At 41.9% G+C, this 23,429-nt stretch overlaps 1 protein-coding gene across 4 annotated transcripts in view; it reads left to right on the top strand.

Moving 5' to 3' along the window:
- The window catches only part of clcn5b (chloride channel, voltage-sensitive 5b), a 52,745-nt gene that overhangs the window by 25,065 nt on the left and 4,251 nt on the right, over nt 1-23,429 (top strand). For all 4 annotated transcript variants that reach the window (XM_080877435.1, XM_080877433.1, XM_080877436.1 and 1 more), the window contains 12 exons: nt 2,793-2,980; nt 3,384-3,506; nt 7,828-8,034; nt 8,647-8,727; nt 9,798-10,032; nt 10,118-10,293; nt 10,467-10,607; nt 11,159-11,345; nt 15,700-15,842; nt 16,024-16,173; nt 16,271-16,376; nt 16,491-16,707. In XM_080877435.1, the coding sequence (XP_080733561.1) occupies nt 2,793-2,980; nt 3,384-3,506; nt 7,828-8,034; nt 8,647-8,727; nt 9,798-10,032; nt 10,118-10,293; nt 10,467-10,607; nt 11,159-11,345; nt 15,700-15,842; nt 16,024-16,173; nt 16,271-16,376; nt 16,491-16,707 (1,954 nt within the window). The remainder of the gene's footprint in view (nt 1-2,792; nt 2,981-3,383; nt 3,507-7,827; nt 8,035-8,646; nt 8,728-9,797; nt 10,033-10,117; nt 10,294-10,466; nt 10,608-11,158; nt 11,346-15,699; nt 15,843-16,023; nt 16,174-16,270; nt 16,377-16,490; nt 16,708-23,429) is intronic.

Below are 23,429 nucleotides of genomic sequence, written 5' to 3'. Positions count from 1 at the left end.
TTCGAACGACTAGTCATGCAACACATCAAGACTGTCCTGCCCCCCTCCCTGGATCCCTTCCAGTTTGCGTATCGGCCCAACCGCTCAACCGATGATGCCATCTCCACTGCACTCCACTCGGCACTCACACACCTGGACAAAAAAGACTCATATGTTCGAATGCTGTTCATAGATTTCAGTTCAGCATTCAACACTATAATCCCCCAACAGCTCACTCAAAAACTGGTCCAGCTGGGGCTCAACACCTCACTGTGCAACTGGCTGTTGGATTTCCTCACCGGAAGACCTCAAGCAGTACGGGTCGGCAGTAATACATCCAGCACCATCATTTTAAACACGGGGGCCCCGCAGGGATGTGTGCTGAGCCCCCTCCTCTTCACTCTGCTGACCCATGACTGCACTCCATCATACAGCTCCAACCTCTTCATCAAGTTTGCGGACGACACAACGGTGGTGGGTCTCATTAGCAACAGGGATGAGACCGACTACAGAAGTGAGGTGAGACGCCTGGCCACGTGGTGTGCTGACAACAATCTCTCTCTGAATGTGGAGAAGACGAAGGAGATTGTTGTGGACTTCAGGAGAATGCACACCCAACATGCTCCTCTGACCATTGACGGACCGTCTGTGGAGAGAGTGAGCAGCACCAAGTTCTTGGGTGTGCACATCACAGAGGATCTCTCCTGGACGTACAACACCACAGCACTGGCCAAGAAATCACAGCAGCGTCTCTTCTTTCTCCGCAAACTAAGAAGAGCAGGAGCACCAGCCCCCATCATGTACACTTTCTACAGAGGCACCATCGAGAGCATCCTGTCGAGCTGCATCACTGTGTGGTTTGGAGCCTGCAATGCGTCCTGTCATAGAACCCTCCAACGCATAGTGAGAGCTGCAGAGAGGATCATTGGTGTCTCTCTCCCCTCCCTCCAGGACATTTACAGCACCCGTCTCACTAAAAAAGCCCTTTGCATAGCGGCTGATCCCACGCACCCAATGCAAAGCTTCTTCAAGCTGCTGCCGTCGGGGAGGAGACTGCGGAGTCTCCAGGCCAGGACCAGCAGGCTGAAGGACAGCTTCATCCATCAGGCTGTCAGGAAGCTTAACTCCCTCCCGATTCTGCCCCCTCTCCCCTCTCTCCTCCACGGTCTCACTGAACTCTGTCACACACACAAACACACACACTCTCTGACTCACTCACTGGCCTGCACCAGTTACCAGTCACTTTGTGGAGCATTTGACTGCCATTACCTCATAAGACTTTGTTGTTACACTATCTCTTACCGTACATTACTAAATCTCCATTTGCACTATTTGCACTACTCTGCCTGGTTTACACTCAATGTCACTTACCCATTATATTGTATATTGTATAGCTTTCTTGTTATATGTAAAATTGTATTTATTTAAATTTTTACTTTTTAATTATTTTACTTGCATTTTTAATCACTTTTATATTTAAATATATTTAAATGTTCATTTGCTATTTATCTAGGGATTGAGAGTAACGCAATTTCTATTCTCTGTATGTCCTGTACATGTGGCAGAATCGACAAATAAAGTTGACTTTGACTTTGATATCCCATGGGTTGACAGAAAACGGGTTTAGAGCCGCGACGTAGCACGAGCACAGCACTGAACATATGCGGGGCGGCACCTATCTAAAGGAAATGAATGTTAGCAATGTTGGTTAAAAATCTTTTTGTTGACCCTTTGGGTTGTAAACTTGTTCAGATTACACTGATCCACTTCTCTGACATTTGGTCGCACTCAGATATGCATAATAAAAATAATAAACGTTATCTATATAGCACCTATAAAAACAGAACTCGGAGTTATGCAGAGTACTCGGAGGCTAAATTCAAACAACCATAAAAGTCGAGATTGTTAAAACAATAAAGGGAAAATGTAAGGCGCAAACCAGGCAATCACAATAAATTGTGTGATTCCATGGAAAAGCACAGCGTTCTTCAGGCCCTGTGCAATAACGTGAGCGTATCTAATAAAACAAAACTGTGCAAAGTTTGACTAATGTCTATGACATGGGGACCTGGATATTTTATGTTTTCTCATGATTCACTGGAGGAAACTTCAATAATCTGTATTTTGTGTAAATTGTACCATCATGTGGGTGAGACGTATCAGTCAAAATAAAATTCTCCTCACTTACATTTTAATACCAGGCTTATCTTCTAGCCCAGATTTGTTCTGTCTCAAAAACTCGTTTTAAAACTCATCATTGTAGCTTATCTCAGTGAAAATGGAGAGCACTGTTACTTCTGTTCCCTTGCTACTGCTAAGACCTCAAGCAAGGGAACAGAAATAATAACGTAGACAAGTTAAGGCGGTAACCAGACAATAAAAGGCTGTAAAAGACAGCATTACTTGTATTGAGAGGACAGAATACAAGTCTATATAAAGTGAGTTTAAGATGAACTTTAAAGGAGGTCAAGGATTTGGCCTCATCTCCTCAGGCCGTTTGTTCCGAAGAAGAGGAGCACGATCTGTTTTAGACTTGAAACAAATGGAGAGTCTGCTGAAGCCAGTGTTTCCACAGTGTGTCTTTCTCGTGTCCTCCCCTAACCCTCCAACTGGCCACAGCAGATGGCTGCTCCTCCCTGAGCCTGGTTCTGCCAGAGGTTTGTTCCTGTCAAAAGGGAGTTTTTCCTTCCCACTGTCACCGAGTGCTTACTCATAGGGGGAGCTGTCTGATTGTTGGGGGTTCTCTCTATTATTTTAGGGTCTTTATCTTACAGATTTTTCTTTCTTGTTGTCTTTCTTCTCAACTTTTTCAGGTGCTCTAGCCGGCGGCATCGACATCTCAGCCCACTGGATGACGGACGTGAAGGGAGGGTTGTGTCTCCGAGGCTTCTGGTTCAACCACGAGCACTGCTGCTGGTTGTCTAACGAGACCACGTTCCAGGAGAGGGACCGGTGTCCACAGTGGCAGAGCTGGGCTGAGCTCATAACAGGAAAGTCAGAGGTAGGAGAAGATTTTAAAACTTTCTGCTGATTTTGATGCGTGCAATTTCTAGTTGGTAGCAGTTGTTATTCTCAGAATTGTTTTTGAGGGATTTTCTTGGCTCCAAATGTGTGAATGAAGTGTAATCCCAAGCCTTGAGTTTGAGATTTGTTGACTGTTCCTCAGGCTTCAGTGCTGCTATGGCTCCATCTACTGGTTGAAAACTGTCATGGTGCAAAATCTAAACCACTGTGACTTCAGGATTTCCACAAAACGAATCCCTGCTTAGTTATTTATGTTATGTTTATTTATGTTGTGTTTATTTATTCATTTTTCAGAAATCATTTGTCACTTCGTGTGTGTGTGTGTGTGTGTGTGTGTGTGTGTGTGTGTGTGTGTGTGTGTGCTATTTGTGCCTCTGCAGGGTCCCTTTGCCTACATCATGAACTACCTGATGTACATATTTTGGGCTCTGATGTTCTCCTTCTTGGCTGTCATACTGGTCAGAGCCTTTGCTCCGTACGCATGCGGATCAGGAATACCAGAGGTAAGGCTGCACTCTAAACAATAATGGTAAACCATCACAGTTTTTAACTGACTCGTTATATTAATGGTTTAAATCACTTTTTTCCCACTTTATGTTGTTGCTTTTATTTCATCTCTTATTTAGTTCATAGGCCACTTACAGCCTGTTTTGACATCAGGAATAGTTGGACCACTAAGACTGTTAGATAATTAACTATAGAGGCAAAAAACACCTTCAGGAGATTCTCTTCTCTTTCACTATAAAGAAAATTCTAAAAATTTAAAAATGTAACCTAAAAATGTCATATTTAATAAATCTTTAACATATAAATGTAAAGAAAAGCAAGCCATATAACAGCTCTGTTTTTCCACACTGCTGTAATAAACCAGTGAAATCCGTCACCCACAGCTCCTTAATCTGACACAGATTTGTAAAATTACAGAAAGGTAGAGGGAGCTTGTTACCCAAACTTTGAACTGACTGTTTCAATGACATTTAAAAAGAAGAAAATGTTTTGGACCCAGTGTTTTTTCTTTTTCTTTTTTTCTTAAACAAAGAACAAACACAGTTTCTTTGGTTCATTGACGGCAGCAATCCCTTAAGTATTGTCCCCAGCCCTCTTGTGGGCCTTTTAGGTACTGCAGTCAATTCAATATCATTAAAATAATTTGGGATTGGTTCCAAAATCAGATTTTCCTATTGAAATGTTCTTTTAAAATCCCAGAAGATTTTTTTTAAATTTAGATTTTGTAATAAATGTAAAAATGAAGACCGTTCAAACCTTTGGCTCAGAATTGTGAGGATTTGATATCCATGATCAGGGGTCGGCAACCTTTCTGATGACGAGTGCCATTTAAAATTTCCTCAGAGGTCAGTGTGCCATATGATTGCATTAGCAATAAATTTAATAACGCTCTATATTAACAGTTACACACTATATAGAACCACTTCATACAATTATATTTGTTCGCAGATGTTGGCAGCTATCAGCGAATAGTTATCAGCTATTTTGAAACAAAAAAAAAAAGACTTTTTATCCATAACAGCAAACAAACAGTACAACAGAAAATACAAATGCTATTTATAGTCTCCTCACAACAATGATAAGAAAAATAAACTGGGCCAGTATGGCATGTTTGATAATACAGAGACACACATGTTAATCTGATCTCTGGTCTCCCACTCAGAGACACAGGTCTCAGAGTGTCCAGCATTCAGACACATATGTGGAGCCAAATACTGTCAATAAGGCCTCTGCAATGTTCTGAAGACAGTTAAACTTGTCAGGTAGTGATGTCCAGCAGGTGAAAATGCAGCTCCATGAACACGCACAGCTGTGGATTCCAGCTGCTTCGATGTTGCATTAACTGGCATTAACTCAGCCAGTTAATGCGAGACAAATCTAGCTGCTCATTAAAGATTTCTGGTTTGATCAGAAAATAAAACATTGGTCCAAACACCTGAAAGTCCCAAAAACGCATTGTGTCTCGAGTCTACGGATGTATCCGTGTGTTTCCGTGGTGCTGATGCTGTGCTGAGCGAACAGCTCCTGAAGCTTTTGAAGTGTCGGAATGTGGAAAGCTAACAACGTCCCTCTCACCGGTAGGCGAAGTTATTTTTAGCCAATTACAAGTTGAATCTGGTAGTTGGGGTTGTTAGCTAAGATACCGTCATTAAGAAGCGGCACAACTAATGTGTCTATGCGAGCTGATTTGCGATGTGCACCGCTGGCGTGGCCATTTATTTTTTGATGCACCTTCTCAGATTAATTCACTGCGTGTCGTGCCCAGGAATGGACTGGGACAAAAAAACAGCCTCTGGCATTTTGACTACAGACTGGCCCACCAGGTATTAAAGCCATAAAGCCTTTGAATGAAAGCAAACACTGTTGTGACAGTGATGTACACAGTCTTGTTGGTATATGTATGATTTCTATACATTTTACATCAGATAAAAACTTTGGTTGTAAGCTTCAGATAATTATTTAATAACAGCCAGACATTTCAAAATGAGAATAAGATAGAAAAGTATTTCTTTGTGCCCACCTCTCCCTGTTAATGCCCTACCTGGCCCCCTGGCATAACTTTGCTAGACCCGCCCCTGCACAGTTACCAGCTGTCAGCTACCTAAAAAAGGATCCTGGTGTTATTTGTCTCTCAGAAACGGTTCATAACTTCAACTCATTCATGTCACCTAAAAGGTAAACCTGTTTCTTCATCACCTGTTCAGCTCTGATGATCCAGTAAGGACATCTCCTGGTTTCATCTTCATGTTTCCCTCTCACCAGATATACAAACCGACATAATGACCAGCAGCTTTTACAGCTGTGGCTTCAGCAAACATCAGCTGATACTAGAAATTAATATTAAATACATTCTAACAACAGCTGATCAAGCTTAAACGTGCTGCTGTTGTTTAGCGCGACATCTGCTGGTTTCCTCTTTCTGGCGCAAAGTGGGCGATAAATAAACAAGAGAGAAAAGCCGATCAGCTGATCATTGATCAGTTTCATGATTGAAGTAGCAACAGGAGAGGGAGGGGGAGAGGATGAGAGAAGAGGAGGCAGCTGCAGCGTAAAGACGCAGAATAAATCCAGCTGTGTGTCTTTTTCATTGTAGCTGAAGTACGGGACAAACTGTTCCTTTTCAGCTCAACACGAAACGCGTAATAATTTCTCTGAATGCAGGACGATTCTGTCTTTTTACGGGACGGTTGGAAACTCTACTAACTAAAGTTCAACATCAGTAACATCATAGCACCCACCCAGCTGTATAGAAACTCTGTCATGCTAGCTAGTACGCAGTATGAGTTATTGTAACTGACTGTAAAAAGTCAGCACAACGAAAATAAACTCCACCTAAACTTTGTTTGTATCATCTCACCCAGACAGACTGCAGGTCATAACTTCTTACCTGAAGTTCAGTTCACCTGACACTCGGACCGGCAGCTGCCTCAGGTCTCTCCTCCTCCTGCCTCCCCTTTCTCTCATCCACCTGCTGGCCTCCACCACTTGCCAGCATCTGACCAATCCACCACCTTTCATTGTTTATACCGTTACAAAAAAAAAAAAAAAAAAAAAAAATCATCAGGCCACCGAGCAAATGCCCGATGGCCAGTCCAGCTATGGTCGTGCCATCAGTTAACCCTTCGCGTGCCCAGGGTTGCCGACCCCTAATCTACCATGATGGCTAAAAGTTTTGGCAGCGGCACTGGTTTTGGGATTCATAACTTTACAGTTTCATGTTTCAGAATTTAGTTTTTCACGTTTCTGTTCTAGTGAAGAACAAGTACGAGTATTTCATAAGCTTCAAAGTGGTTTATAGTCAAATAAGTCAAACTTATGCAGGGAGTTGGTGTTTCCAGTGTTGACCCATCTTGATGACAGTCCACTGCAGCCTTAGAAGCCTCACTGGGCTCCTGCTTGCCCACCTGCTTTTTAAAAAGAGGCCATGCTGAAGACTTGAGGCACTGATTAAGCAGACATCACTCAGGATTTGGCCCAGAAGAGAAGCGAACTACAGAAGAAGGGTCAAAACTGTTAACACTGACTCTTTGCATAAATTTGATTTATTTGCCACTAAAAGTCTTTGAAACCTATGAAATGCTTTTCAGTGGTTAAAGTGGGAGCTGTCATGTTGGGGTGGTGCAGCATGAGAACAAGAATTACTTAGACGCTTCATTCATAAACACATCAACAACAACAACAACAAAGAAGAGTTGCTCGTTAATGCTGCTCCTGTTCAGTTGTAGGAAACTTAGTATATTCACGTACTTAGAGTGTTTTTCTTTTTAATTTTAATAAACACCAGGTCAACTAGTTCTGCTTCTCCTGTTCCCTGTTCTTCCCGTCCATCTGCCTTTGTTTACTCTCCTGTTCGCTCCGTTTCTTTCATTCTTCATTTCTGAGGAGGTGAAAAGCCAAAGATTTGCTTACACTCTGGAAAGCCAAACATTTTCTCACTGGATTCGTCCATTCTAGAAAAAAACGAAAACAAAAATACACCAGCTTCCTCCAAATCCAAATATTATCCTGCTCACTACTCCTCTCAGTTGAAGAACTGTTTAATTTTGTGGAACTTGAATCGTTTTCTCCCAACACTCTCGTTTCTCAAAGGTCAGCAGGGCCACGCACGAGAGATTAACCACTTATTTGAAAGAAAAATATCAAAACGCAAACCTCATTTCTCTCCTTGGGCCCTCCTTCTGTGTTTACACTCGCTTTCTTGTGGTTATACACTCAGACAGGCGTATCTAAACTGAACCCTCCCTAACATAAACATATCCTCATCTTCTCCTTGCACATGCAAACAAACCCACCCACTCTCACCTCCGTCTTCCTCAGATTAAAACCATCCTCAGTGGCTTCATCATCCGGGGCTACCTGGGGAAGTGGACCCTGATCATCAAGACCATCACCCTGGTCTTAGCCGTCTCCTCCGGGCTCAGTTTAGGGAAGGAAGGCCCTCTGGTCCACGTCGCCTGCTGCTGTGCTAATATACTCTGTCACCTGTTCACCAAGTACCGCAAGAATGAGGCCAAGAGGCGAGAGGTAAGCAGGGGTGACGCCGGTGTTGTTGGAGGAGTTATTGCGGGTTTTTGGGGAAACTTGACAGGAAAGACGGTCATCAAGAAAAAAAACCGTACAAGCAAAATATTGCAATAGCTAAAGACCAATAGTACAAGGCTGTTGACCTTTTACATTTATGCAGATAAATTGATCTGTTACATGAAAGTCCAACTTGGAAATGATATTTTAAACCACACTGGTTAATCATGCAAGTCTTAAATTGGAAGCAGACCTCAAAACAGGAGCTTTTTATATAACCTGGCAACTCACACCTGATAATTTTGGATGGGTAAATGGAATTAAGGAGATCTCTCAATGAGAGAAAAATAATGTGACTGTCCAGAATATCTACTCTCTTTGCAGAAATATATTTTTCACATATTCTCTAGTTTAGATTAAATTGATGGAAAAGACAAAGTTTCTGATTGAAGCTTTAAATTTTTCACATAAATGGGAACAGCAGTGCTTTTCCTGTACTGCCGTTATCCCTTTAATCTGCACGTGATCAAGTTTGACGGGCTTGATCACTTGATTGTTTTGTTGGGCAAGACAGTTGGTACAGTCTCTCCCTTTTTTTCTTGTCTCTACATGTAGGTGTTATCAGCGGCAGCAGCAGTGGGCGTGTCAGTGGCTTTTGGAGCTCCTATTGGAGGAGTCCTGTTCAGTCTGGAGGAGGTGGGTAGAGCTTATGATGCGTTTTCCACTGTTTTCTATCATTTGTCTGCAGATTCTCTGTATCTGTATTTCTGTGTCAGAACAACACCTGCAGTGCCGGCTGTTTTATTACTCCACAAATACCTGATTTGAATTGGGTTTTTAATTGCTTTCCACTTCCTGTGTAATTTTTTCGTACTGGAACACAGCACAGCGCTGGCAACAAGCTGGGACATAATAAATATGAGAAATTATTTGCAGTCTTACTTTGGGAAGCGAATGCATTTTTGGCAGCTGTCAAATCCATCTTGGGTAGAAACATGCTGAAGAGTTTCTGGAATAAGGAAACTGGCACTTTGATCACCTCATGGGGTTTCCCCAAAACAGGGAACATGACCAGTGTCTTTATAGAGCCGGCCTGGCCGTGCACTGAACTGATGAACCACGGTTAGTTTATAATATGAGATAATGTAATGAAAACTATTAGGTCAGTGTTGGTCTCACAAAATAGAGGAAAGGCCAATACTTGAGCATTTTGTTAATTAAAAAAATACTTGGAGTTTAATTGCCCATACTGTTTTTTTTATTGGCTCTTTCTATCGCCCCACTCAGAGATCCCATCTCAAATAAAGAGTTGCTTAAGTCTGCTATGCTTATTAGACTTTCCAAGAGTTTTTAATTTCATTTAGTTTAAAATTGTTATTTTTGATTCAGTTGTGTCTAATTTGGTTTCCAGAGCTTGCTTTGTTTTTATTGTTTAAAGATGTTTAAAGATGAGTGAGATATTTGAGTCTCGCATAAACAGAAGCAGTAAAAGTTTTCTTGGGATGGTTGTTTTGACAATCTGAGCAAAATTGGAAAAAGACAACACTTTAAAAACGAGGAATTTAAAAACATTTAAAAATAATGTCTTATTTTGTTTTAGTTCGTTTGTAAATACAATTTTTGGTTGAGCCTAGTTTTTATATCTTTGTGTTTTCCATTCAGTCCAGTTGTAGTTATTTTGTTTAGGTTTGGGGTGAGGTGTAGTGAGCTCCGGCTTTGCCTCTCTCTCATCAATAAATGTCTCTGTCCGCCTCTCTCTCCTCCAGGTGAGCTACTACTTCCCCCTGAAGACTCTGTGGCGTTCGTTCTTCGCCGCTCTGGTGGCGGCCTTCACCCTGCGCTCCATCAACCCGTTTGGGAACAGCCGCCTGGTGCTCTTCTATGTGGAGTTTCACACGCCGTGGCACCTGGTGGAGCTGGCCCCTTTCATCCTGCTGGGGATCTTTGGAGGCCTTTGGGGGGCGCTGTTCATCAAGGCTAACATTGCCTGGTGCAGGCTTCGTGAGTAGCGGTGACATATCTGTGACGTATTTTTCTTTCCTTTGTGTCTCCAACCCATAAATTAACTTCTCCACACACCTCACAGGTAAAACCACTTGTCTGGGTCACTACCCCGTCATCGAGGTGCTGGTGGTCGCCGCGCTGACCGCCTTGCTCGCCTACCCCAACAGTTACACCAGGATGAGCGGATCCGAGCTCATCTCGGAGCTCTTCAACGACTGCTCCCTGCTCGACTCGTCTCAGCTGTGCGGCTACAAACAGGTCAGCCGATAAATCGCTGCATCAGGATACTGCAGTTTTTCACGTGATTATTTAACCTTGCTGAGCTATCTAATATATCTTTATATATATTTCTTGTTCTTCTCTCTCGCTGCTTCCTTTCCCCCTCTTTCTGTCTCCATGCGTATCTTTCTTCTCCTCACTCGTGCTCGCAGCCAGCCAACACGTCAGACACAGGTGTAGATAACAGCCTCGCTGACCGGCCAGCGGGACCGGGCCTTTACACGGCGCTGTGGCAGCTGGCCCTGGCCTTGGTCTTCAAGATGATGATCACTGTTATTACATTTGGCATGAAGGTTTGTGAAGAGACACTCAGCGGTCCGCTTTGAACTCCTCATCAATGAGACATTTATTGTTATTCTCCCCGTGGTGTAACATTGCATGTAAAAAGCCTACAAAGGCAGCTGCCTTTAATATATCTGAAGCCACATTTGATCAAGTTTCCAGCGTTCATTCACTCGTGTTACCCATTTGGGAATTTCGATGGATGAAGTAAGTGATTCTGTAAATGGTTTTCTGCGATTCATATGCGATGTGAATCCCCGTCATGTGGCTCGCTGAGGAAAGAAATGAATATTGTTTTCTAGAAAACGCAAAAGTCCCTTTGGTAACGAAGCTAAAATGAATTGGCTGAAAATGCCTGTGGAAATGTTTTAATTAGAGACAATCTTGTCTGAGATGGTGATGTGCATCATGAGGTTCTCTGATGGGGAAAAGTTGGGAACATAACCAGCATCTGGGAGGGAAGGCCCTCTTTTTGACTTATTGGATTAAAAGCTAACGCAAACTGAACTGTTAGATGCACAGAGGTCTGGATGGATATTTTTAACTGGTTCTGTCCGTGCAGGTTCCCTCTGGTCTCTTCATTCCCAGCATGGCAGTTGGAGCCATAGCTGGCAGGCTGCTCGGCGTTGGCATGGAACAGCTGGCCTACTACAACCACGACTCGGTTATCTTTAAAGGGTGGTGCTCTCAGGGGGCAGACTGCATCACGCCGGGGCTTTACGCCATGGTTGGAGCTGCCGCTTGTTTAGGTGAGACATGGATGTCTGTTTCCTGAGTGTTTGCTTGATTTAAACCACTGTGTGGTTGGGTGGAGGGTGAGAAGGGTGTCGTCGGGAGGATTGAGAAGTGACAGAAGATACTGGACAGAAAAGCGTAAAGCAAGAGTGGCGGTGAAGTCTCAGAGGCTGTTTGGGTTTAGATTTAGGCTGTTTCGTAGTAATATTCTAAACATGCTCTTCTACCAACATCCTGAGTCTGACATGGAAATGTTTTAGGATATATAGAAAGCAGCTGGATGTGAGAAGGCTGAAGGACTCCTTGGTCCACACCAGAGGAAGCCATTCCATGAATCTTTGTGTATGACTTTATCTATCCAGTTTATTATGGTCTGTAAATGATTCGAGGTGCCTGACATTGCAAACAGTCACTTAAAGGAGCTTTACATTTTAATTTAAATCCACCCTTCAGTCTATCCATCCATTGTCCTTCCACTTGTCTCCTGAAGTCGGGTCACAGCGGCAGCAAGCTAAAATTTCCAGTTCCTCCTGAGGGATCCCAAGTTGTTCCCAGACCAGACAAGATATGGGTTTACCCCCCGATCTCGTCTCAGTTACGCATGCGCTGAAAACATCCAAAGGAGACATCCTTACCAGAGCCTCAATCCGCTTCATCCAGCTCCTTTCAACAAGTAGTAGTAGTGGTTCTCCTCTGAGATCCCTCTGGATGTCTGAACTCCTCACCCTGCCTCTAAAGTTGGCCCCAGCCACAGCAAGGAAGAAACTAATTTCAGCCACTTGTATTCACAAGTTTTCTCTTTTGCTCATTATCCGTAATTCATGACCATAGGTGATGGTTGGGGCATAGATGAAAGCTTCACGAAAGACTCGGCTCACTCTTCATTGCGACAAACAAGTTCATTGCACCAGTCCGCCCGTCCAACTGACACTCCTCCGTCACATTACTCGTGAATAAGATCCCAAGATACTTGAAGTCCTTTGCATAAAACAATCAGACAATCCACTATAAGCAGGCACCAGGTAATGGCAGGAAAGAAGGAAGGCCATTTTTTTCTAAACAGGAAGAAATCTCAGGCTCTGTGACTGGAATCCATCTGCTGTGATGGGGAAAAACAGACAAAACACAACTCTGTGGAAGAGAGAATATAACAGTTAATAATTAAGAATGTATGAATGGATAGACGGAGCAGACGGGTGTCTGTCGATCAAAAACCAAAGGGAATGTGTGCAGTGTTTTCTTATATTAGTCCCCAGTGGAAGCATGAAAAACACGTCTTGATTTTTGCTCGATAATCCAGGTAAGGAAGCTTCAAAAAGTTCATTCTGAAGTTCCTCCAAACTGTGCTGTTTATAACGCTGGCCAAACTTCACTTGGATGAGTAATTAAACATTTCTCCTGCTGAAAAAGCTCCATCCAGAAGAACAGAGTCAAGTTTGTGGCTTGTGTAGCGCAAAAAATATCGGCCCCTTGTGGGACTCCGTGGCCAACATTTGTGTGCGGGGAAGGCTCCTTGCTTACAACAAACTGGAATCTATCAGATACTTATGAATCACGCCAGCTCAGCACATGGCCTTTAATAGTAATAATGCTTTTTAGTCACTGTTATAAACATTTGGTCATCAGTGGTAGCTCAACCCTGCACTGGTGAAACGAGACCCTACAGGTCAACAAAATATCAGTGTTTCAACACTGATAACTGATTATCTTTTTTTCTGAAGCAAATCCAAAAATTTCTTCAATTCAAAATCTGCCACTTCCCTTATTTATTCTTTTAGAAAAAGATTTTCGAATAAAACTGGTTCAAAAATGCTGCATTGGCACATTTAACCTTTGTTTTATTGAGATAAAAGTACCTATTTAAATACAGAAAAAGCTTTACAGAGCGATTGTTTACTACACATCATCTGGTGTTTAATACACCACAGATTTATAGCTGTTTATTAAATCAGTTTTCTCTTCAGTTCATAGATGTCACATGTCGTACACACTTCAGGTTTCTGATATTAGCCATTACTTTTCATGTGCAGTAAATTGTTTTAACGCTTGATGATGATGATACAGTTATCATTGTTTTCCCTTTCCCTTCTCTTTTGTCTAACTAAACATAGCACAGAAAAATGATGCTGATGGGTTATCGTTCTCTTCACAGAGAGGTGTCTAGTCTAAAAACAGATGTTTAATTCTTCGCACAAGAAGAAAGTTTGAGGGTAGCGAGCCGCGTGTTTTATAGATCTGGGACAGAGTTTAAAGAGAGGTTTCTTGTTTCTGAAATATGTCTCTGTAATATATGCACACACTACACTTTATGATAGTGCTCATAAATAAAATATCTGGCAGTGAAAGAGATCTCATCTGATTTAAGAAAGCCAGAGATTTCATTCCCTTTACTACACTGTGGTTTGTCTCTTTGCATTTTCCTCAAAGTCTCTTTCACAACACAGGGCAACAGCATTTACACACAGGAGTCTCCACTCTTGACCGCCTCAGACTCTCATGTGCTGCTGTTATTCTTGTTCACAAGTCACCATTATGGGATTGTGCCATCGTAGCTGCTCCGTGGAGCTGTTTGAGCTGCAAACATTCAAACCCAGCATACGCCAGTACTTGGATCTCTATACGTTTACTTATTTTGCTGGCAAAATACATGCTGGCACTAAATACATTCCTGATGATCTGGTACAGCAATGCAAATAGAGATTGCTCGTAGAGCCAAAACTAAAACAAGGGTAGCTACTTTCAGTTATTACACAGTAATAACACACTGCCAAATACTCTGAACCAGCTGAGTGTCTAGATAGAAAATGCTCCTCCTCGAGTTTTCTTCCTGTTAACTTTTTCCCTCAAACAATATTTGATGACTTTCCCTGTACCCTCAATGACGACGTTTGACACCTCAGTGCGTATAAATAAAGACGTGGTTTGGCGACTTTTACAGATTTTTCCCGGGGGGGGGGGTTGCATAATCACAAACCACCTTTACTAATATCTGATGCAAATCCAGTCATTTATTCTTTAGTCAGGCCTGAAATATGGCAGAAACCTTTAACCTCCTAGGACCTGGAGTCCACATATGTGGACGTCGCAATTTGGGCTGTCTAGACCAAAATACTAAATTTCGCTCTACAAGGGCCTGATATCCACTTAGAAGGACATTATACCGCCACTGTTCTATTGAAATTTAAAATGAATGTCCTCTCATGTGGATCTTACTTTTCTCAGAAACAAAAAGCAGGTTTAAAAAAAAATAAAAAATAAAAATCTGGTAATTCTTTGTTTTTACATTCATCAGGTCCCAATCAGCCCAAATAGCAAAGAGAAATTAAAAATGCATGCCATGAAAGAGTTTGGGTCTTAGGAGGGTTCAGAGGAGAGCTTCTAGGGTCTTTCCTAGTAGGCTTTCAAAACATAAAGAGTGAAAAGGGAGTTCTTCCTTCTCACCATTCCCAAGTACTGCTCTGAAAATTTGGATTCTCTATTGTTCTGTGTTTTGGTTCTATGGTTACTACTTGTGTGTTATATAGTTTCTACATATACAGCATGAGTGGCTGGAAAGAAACAGAATTTCTACACGTGTGAGACTCATTCTGTTGTTGAAACAGCTGGATGTTATGTACATTTCACATGAGGAGAATCAGGTCAGGACGCGTGCTGCAGTAATCCTTTCTCACGTTTAGCACAAACAGCAGGAGGTAGTCCCACTTCAGACGCGTTCACGCCACTGGAAGGTGAGGCAGCCATCTGGATTAGCTAACAGTGCGCGCGCCACCCTGACTGCAGCTCGATTACTAATCTTACTTGTTTTTTGGAAAAACCTCTTGAAGTGATGAAATTAATCTTGTTAGATTTTTGTGGTACATAATCACAAAAAAATCATCAGTTAATAATTTAAATGTGTAGAAAAAAACAGGAAGAAAAGTTTTTAATCCTCTGAAAGGGGAAAAAAAGGTTATACAACACTCGTAATAAAGTCGTTGACATGCAGCTGTTTTGTGGCAGTTGTTTTGAAGAAAAGCACAGAGTTGAAAACGTAGCCTTGGCTTTCTGGCCACATCTGAGGTCGAAGATGATGATAATTGGATTCAGACTTTACCAGCTGATGTTAGTGGCAACAGTGTCATACAGAGAGGAGATGAATGGTCTGAGCTCTCGGGTAGAGAAATAGATGTGCCACTAAATGCCTCTGTAAACTCGATGAACAGCAGCGCGGTCTCTGTTATATGCTCACCTTATGTGCCCTCTGTTCTCTAATTGCTCTTTTTCTTTTTGCCTGCAGATGAAGATAAAATGAGTCAGACGGGAATTAAATCGCCTATTAATCTTGCTCGCCTGTGGTCTAACCTTTTCCATTCTCATATCTGCCTCCAGGTGGAGTGACTCGAATGACAGTATCTCTGGTAGTCATCATGTTTGAGCTGACTGGCGGTCTGGAGTACATTGTTCCCCTCATGGCTGCAACCATGACCAGCAAATGGGTGGCAGATGCTTTCGGAAGAGAGGGAATTTACGAGGTGACATGTCTGCAAACGTTAATGAAAAGTGTCTGTCCCCTCCAACCCTTTGCTGTACAATAAGAGCGAGTTTGCGCTCTTTTTGTCTTTATTAGGATTCATGTGTTTTATTGTTTAGGTTTTTTCCCCCCTCCTTTTAAAAATGGAGACGTAAAACCTGCATGTTCTTGATGTTTCGCAGGCTCACATCAGGCTGAATGGATACCCGTTCCTGGAGCCAAAAGAAGAGTTTGAACACAGCAGCCTGGCGGTGGACGTGATGAGGCCGAGGAGGATGGACCCCGCGCTGGCTGTGCTCACGCAGGAGGGCATGACTGTGGGGGAGGTGGAGGTACGACTGCACATATTACACCTATGTTTCTTGGGAAGAGATTTGGAATCCTAATAGAGATAATAGAAATAACATTCGTTTCTTGGTTTATGCGCAGTCATTGGTGGAGAGCACGCACTTTAGTGGCTTCCCTGTGGTTGTCTCTTCGGAGTCCCAAAGGCTTGTGGGATTTGTACTCAGGAGAGATCTGCTCATATCAATAGGTATGAATTATGCTCGTGTGTAAACAAAGATCTAGTCACAGGGTTGTTTTTTTTGTTGTTTTTTTTGTATGCAAAGCAATTTGGTTTCCACAAATCCCACTTTGCTCCTTTCAGACAATGCCCGCAAACGTCAGGATGGCATCGTCAGTGCCTCCCAAGTGGTCTTCACTGAGCACACACCGTTGCTTCCTCCCGACGCACCGCCTCCCCTCCGGCTGAGGTGCATCATGGACCTGAGCCCCTTTACAGTTACTGATCACACCCCTATGGACATCACTGTGGATATTTTCAGAAAACTGGGGCTACGCCAGTGTCTGGTCACACATAATGGGTAAGAAGAAACACACACACACATGCATATACTTGATTTTGTAATTAATGTTTTTATATCAAGTATTTAGTGTCCAAAGGGCAAACCTGCGCTGGATTTAGTCTCCAAAATGACTTATTGTATGAGCGGAGCCCTCTAGTTTCAAGCAATATTAACAAAGATACACAAAATGACCACACTCCCACTCCCGTAGACATTAAACTGAGATATGTTGAGGAAATTGCGCTTGTGGAGGAATGAAAGGAGTGACAGATGAATGTGTAGGAGAGCTCGGGGTCATTCCTCTGTCAGGTCATGCATCAAGGTGAGCGCAGGAGTCAGGGAGGGGGAGACAGAAGGTTAATGGAGTGTGTGGCAGTGAGGAACAACAGTGGAAATTCTCAAGGTGTTTTTCTGCCTTAAACTCTGAACTGTCACTGACTCCATACCATGAACTTCAGTGAGGACTTTGTGTTTTGTACATCTGCTGATATAATGGCTTTTGGGGCTTTGGTATGCACGTCTCCGTAATGGAAAACATGTCATGGATAGAGCTACAAAGCCTACGTGGTATTTGATATTTGCAAAAGCAACACACAGGGAAGCGGAGGAATTATGATGATGGCATGCTATCAATTTGGACGCATTGAAGATTTTCTTTTGTAGCTCGTGACACTTTTTAAAATCTGCGTCTTCAAAGTAGTCCCGCAGTGATCAAGGCTTTTGTAGTATGATTGGGAAACTTAGCAGATGATGTGTATATATATTTTTTAACTTTCTAACATGTTTCCTCTTTCACCAATAAACCTAACATGTACAGAGTATGCAGTAAGAACCAACACAGGGGAAACCGTAACCACCGTTCTGCCATTTAAAAAAATAAAAAATAAAAATGTTTATACGAAAAATAACAAAAACTAAAACCATCGACAAAATGTGAAGAAATAAGTGACTTCATGTCCAAGACAACTGAGTATCGTACCAAAGAGATATCAGCTGCACTAGGGCTAGGCTGTACTTTCACGTAGTACCAAATTGTACTACAACAAGGTGCATCAGTTCAAGATAACCTTTATTTAACTACGTAAGTCGTTACGAACATGTTCTTAAAAGTAAATCCCAGAGAACAACATGCATCCAAAAAATTCCTACAAAATCTGTTTGTGCACATGCTGCATCGTGGTGGTGAAAGCCAGTGACTTGGTCACCAGAGTGAAAATGGGACGGTGACGTCTTCGTGACTAAGAAAAAACGGAGCCGCAGCTGGAATAACTCTGATAAATTGACCAAGTTTTGCATGTTAACAGAGGGATTTATAAATGCAGAGAGATTGGTTGCAACACTTGGTCTACACTGATGAGCGCAATTTGTCTGCAAGTTGACTCAACTGGTTGCCAGCTGGTTGTATGCTGGTCATGTAAGAGAAGGTTGCTGAGTTGTCTGTCATTTCGGAGTAAATCACCGTCCTCCAACAACTTCGTCTATGTTTAGGATGAATTGCTGTTTCAGGTCTGTGAGGTTTTGGCTGGATTTATGCAAGTACTTAGTATGATTTTCTGGGTATCTAGACAGCAACAGATTTGGGATTTTCACCGATTTGTCACAGTTAAGAGCCGCATTATCACAAACAGATTATAGCTTGAATCCATTTAAGTGCAAACTGATAAGAAACTCGCAGCAGACTGACTCGGTCTTATTGGGATTGCATCGTCTTATTGTCACTTTGAAGATGGCAACTTACTGTGAGCGGCCCCGGACTTGGTTCCTGCCTTTGAAGCGACCATTTCATCGCAAGTTCATTGCACATGGTTGCAATATATTCAACCACTGTTTTCCCTAGTGTGACTGCAGAATTAGAGATGCGATGAAGGATTTTATTAACTGCCCTCTGAACTCTCCCAGACTTTGCAATTACTCACAGGCAGTTGCAATTCCAACACGACAGCATCAGCAGCTTGGATTAGCTCCGTGCATTTCAGATCTGCATTCGCTTTAATATTTGATGAGCGCTATAATCTAACCACAAACAAAACAACCAGCGCCTGTAATCCTGAGTAAGTGATGTCTTTTTCTTCTCTTTTAGTTAGTTTTGTTCAGATGCATCATTAAAATGTTTTAAAGAGCTTAAATCAAACTTGGCCTCAGCTGTAGAAAACCTGGCATCAGTTCGGCCGCTACGAAGTCGACGCAGAAATTGGACTAAAGCTGCTGTTTGGTAGGGCTGAACGATTATGGAAAATAATCTAATTGCGATTTTTTTGCCCCAATATTGCGATTGCGATGCGATATGCGATTATTTTTTAAGGTCTTTGTCTTCTGTATTATTAAACAAAGACAAGCAATACATCATATAGTATGGCCAATACTATATTACATTAATTTTAAACTGTTCTTTCCTGGAAGACAGACCTCTGTTATGATGACATGAGGTGATGCATGAATTGATGACTGACATTTTTATTTAACTTCTTCAATCACAACAGTATATTTGAACATACACAATAGTTTATTTTTAGCTTACAAACATCTGAGCATAAAGTGCTGACAAGGAACCCTGGTGTAAACATTAAAATGAAAGTCAGTACAATGTGCAGATTGCAGAAATATACATAAACAAAATCAGTGGCTTTACCACACTCAGTTTTTCGACATCTGTGAACTACTAGACAGTCATTCAATTAAAAAATAATATTAAATAAATAAAACTAATAAATAAAAAATACACACATCTTACTGATCTCTGCAGTCAGTAACATTACACATAAAGTGCAAACATAATAGCAATTGTATAAACACACACACAAACACGCCTTTAAAGTTTAAAGGCGTGAAATTGGACGGTCTAGTTCTGATTAGCGTCACCGCTGTCTCGGTGGAGTTTAATAAACTCGGCCGTCTGCTTCTTGCTATCTAAAATATAACCAGACACTGGTGTAAATTCTCGACTGTCTCATACTTCTGTTTAATAAGTTTTCTGTTTGACGTTTAGTCAGCTGTGTGAAAACCAAGGAGGAACCCACCCGGGGGATTAATAAAGTTTTATTTTATCTAATCTAATAACTTTAATCTCAGCCAAACCGATTTACTCACGAACAAACAAAACACTGAAAAAAGCCCAACAATAACATTTTTAGGTTGTCTAAGTGACTTATATATTACGTTTAACCCGAGCAGCGAAACTCCGCGGTGATCTGAAAATGATGTGCCGGGAGTTGTGCCGTTCTCGGCCGCATCAGTAACCCTCGAGCTCCCGGCTAGCTGTCGAGCTGGTGGATAGCAGACGCCTCTGAAAACGTCGAAGCACTTTTGCAAATATGGAATATCTTGATAAACCGAGCAGATATTCGATGTTTACACAACTACTTTCTCGCCTGAAAATATGTTAAAAGTTTATTTTGTGACCCAGAAAGATTAGTATGAGTAATTTTAAAACTTAGTAGCGGCCGCCATTGCTGGAAACTGGAGTTTGGCTGGGCCGCGCTATGAATTCTGGGATATGGTAGTAATTTGGACAGCCTTCGGCGCGTCGCTGTGACGTAATCGGTCTACAAATGCGGCCTCAGGAGGATGCAGCCCATGAATTTGGACATGTCCAGAGTATAATCGCAGCCTTTGCGGTTAGAAAATTGCACTTGATCATGTCGCGATATTATCGCAAATGCGATATATCGTTCAGCCCTACTGTTTGGTCATTCATTTGAAATGTGAGCTCTCAGGGATATTTAGCAAAAACTTTACTCTGTTCTAAAATCATCACTATCAACCACACCTCCTCCAGCCCCACTGAGGCCAACTTAGCTGAACAACACACTGTTCTTTTGTCTGTCGGGCCTTACATCTGTCTTCATAATGGAAAACTATAGTGTTGGTCTGCAGAATTACATTCAGCAACAGAAGAACAATAAACTTAATCAGAGTTGGGTTCATTTTTCTTCTTTCGGTCCGTCTCTCGTGCGCGCACGGTTGTTTAGATCGAGGTCTGACATGTTCAAACATGGGATTTTAGGAGTGGGACTGTGTATATTATGAATTTACAGTACATGCGGTGTATATAACAAAGGCGGTTAAACAAACACACGTAATCATGCAGCTTGTGGTTTCTCACTTTGTCCTCTTGGCACACTGTATCAAGTTTTCTACAGTAACGCTCCTTTTGTGGAAGACCGAGTGTTTAGCCTTGGCCTGAGCTGCCATCAAGGCACAGAGCCACCTAATGTTGCAAAGAGCGAATCAAAAAGCGGCGTAGAAAAAGAATGAAGATATGAAATGTGAGAGGGAAGGAAAATAAATGTAAGAATATGAAAGAAATGTGGGTTTGCCAGGGGAAGAATTATGCCAAGTTTATCAGTTTGGATCACTGAAGCAGAGAAGGCTGGCTCAGCCCAACTAATTCAGGCAACGTATTCACTGTATTTGCTCAAATTAAATTCTGAGGGTGAGGATCTCATGCAGCTCAGAGGTTAAGATGCAGCGAGCTACAATGTTCCTGTTATTTCTCTGCCGTATTCGCGTTTTGTTTTTTTTTAATATAAAGGCTTAAAATGATCCAAAGTGTTACCTATAAATCAGTAAAAACATGGAGACAAGCGTAAATTCTTTCCCTTAAAATCATCAGCAAAGTGACCTTTGAGCTACTTTAAAAAAAATGTTTTTTTCGCTACCTGGGGGACAATAAAATTTGATGTTACAACTTAGCACGAGCTGAAATACAGTCGAGTTGGCAAATGAGGTTAAAGAGGACTTCTCAGAATTTGTCATTGCAACCCCCGTGAGTTAGCTGATGTGCAAGAGGCTGTTTGAAGCAAGTCTTTTTAGACCTCGTGATCTAGTATTTATTGTAAATAAGCGCTCAAGGTACTTTTTACTTTAGTGTGGATCAAGTCACATCTGTAATGACTTTAAAAAACAAGAACTGGGTGCTCAAATTTGAATGTATTTTGTATTTTCTCTAATCCACACGGGGTCAAAAGTATATATAGTTGATGCCCTTTAGCAAGTTGCACCTCCACCAGGTGCTTTTGTTATCTGTCAACAAGCTTCCACAATAATTCTGACTGGATATGTGACCAATCTTCTTGGTAGAGTTGGTATAATGTTCATTTAAATTGGTTTCCTGCCACGGTCTCAGCTATTAAATGCACTTTCAATATCGATGTGGACAGGGATTAGGAAAGGCCATTCCAGAAGTATAATGTTCACCTGTTTTGATATGTGTTTGGGATCATTTACTGTTAGAACAACCATGTCCAACATCTAGCTGTTGCTTTGAGGTGAAGTTGAAGAATTTGGCAGTATTCCTCCCCCATTATTATTCCAGCCACTTCGTGCTATTGCTGCTGCCATTAAACAGCCCAGAACATGATGCTACCACCACCATGCTTGACAGGTGGTGCACTGTTTTTAGGTTTGAAAGCCTCACCTTTACTCCTCCAAACATACCTCTCGTCTTTGTGGCAAAATACCTCAATCTTTGTCTCTAATTTCATGTCAAATTTCCAGTACATGGCAGGCTGGAGCTTTGGTGGTTCCTGGGTTGTTTCAAAATATTTAACCTATTTTCTGTCATCTGAGGGTAAGGTAACAGTTTGACGGGGTCTGGAACAAGACCCAACGTTTTTTAAAGTCATTAAAGGTGTATGCTGTACATTCAGTCCACCCTGGAAAAATAAAAGTTCAAAGAAATAATTCAAAGCCCCAAATTACCACGGCATTCATGCCCATGATGAATAGGTTTAAATTTGGTGACATCTTACTTACCTTGTACCCTAGATTGTCAAACAGCTGAAAATGTCTCAAAAGATGGGTCATTTCTAAGATGGATAATGTCACTGTAACTTCACCCACTGGTTTGTGGCACCTGAAGCTGAACTGTTTTGGGGGGGTCAACAGCACCGACAGCATCTAAACCTTTGTATAGTGGGTCTGTGTTACTCTGCAAGTTCACCAGCATGCAGTAGATGGCAGTGCATTTGTAAATACATACTTTCTTGGAATTGGAGTTGTGTTTACATTTAAATGAAGTTACACACTAGGTTATGGTGTGTGCTTTCAAGGGATTTTAAGCAGCATGGGAGGAAAAATAAACCTCAGGTTTCACAACACAGCCCGAGACACAATTTCTTTTGCACTATTTTTGGATGCTTATTCACCTCTTACTCACATAGCATCCATTTGATTCTTCGCATGTACTTTCTGTATAACTAACCACACAAAAACTTTGTTTTGGGTTTGATCCGAACACATCGTTATACTTGTAGTGTCACTGTTTGTCAGTGTGTATAACCAATTTATCCTTCCTGTGTAAAACCCCCTTCTTTACTGTTTCTTCCTGCTGCCACTTGAGTCTGACGTGTGGAGCAATAATTCAAACCAAGTTTGAGAGCAGAAGAGATGAAAATCAGCAGCTGTCAACAAAACCCCCTCAGGCATGTAGCTGCTGCTCTTCAGCACAACAGCTTATTATAAAAGATCGGTTTAAGATTGACTCGCCGCCTGTGGGTAACTTTGTCAAGCATAGACTCCTGAAGGACACATTGGCCTCAGATGGGCCCAAAGTAGAATTTCTTTCTTTTCTGGGTTGGGCTAAACAGGGACTTAGAGGAACATGAGGGAACTAGAGGTACATAAAAGGGGTGAGAAGGAGAAAGGACTGAAACTGGTTAAAGAAAGCTGTAGTCTGCTCTGCTTGGTTGGGCAGGATGAGGTTTTAAATGAAATGAATCACTCATTGTCTGGGAACAAAA

The sequence above is a fragment of the Rhamphochromis sp. 'chilingali' genome (genome assembly GCF_963969265.1).
Source record: "Rhamphochromis sp. 'chilingali' genome assembly, chromosome: 1".
Taxonomy (NCBI): Eukaryota; Metazoa; Chordata; class Actinopteri; order Cichliformes; family Cichlidae; genus Rhamphochromis; species Rhamphochromis sp. 'chilingali'.
The sequence above is the reverse complement of the archived record's forward strand: the minus strand, read 5'-3'. Positions and strand labels throughout refer to the sequence as shown.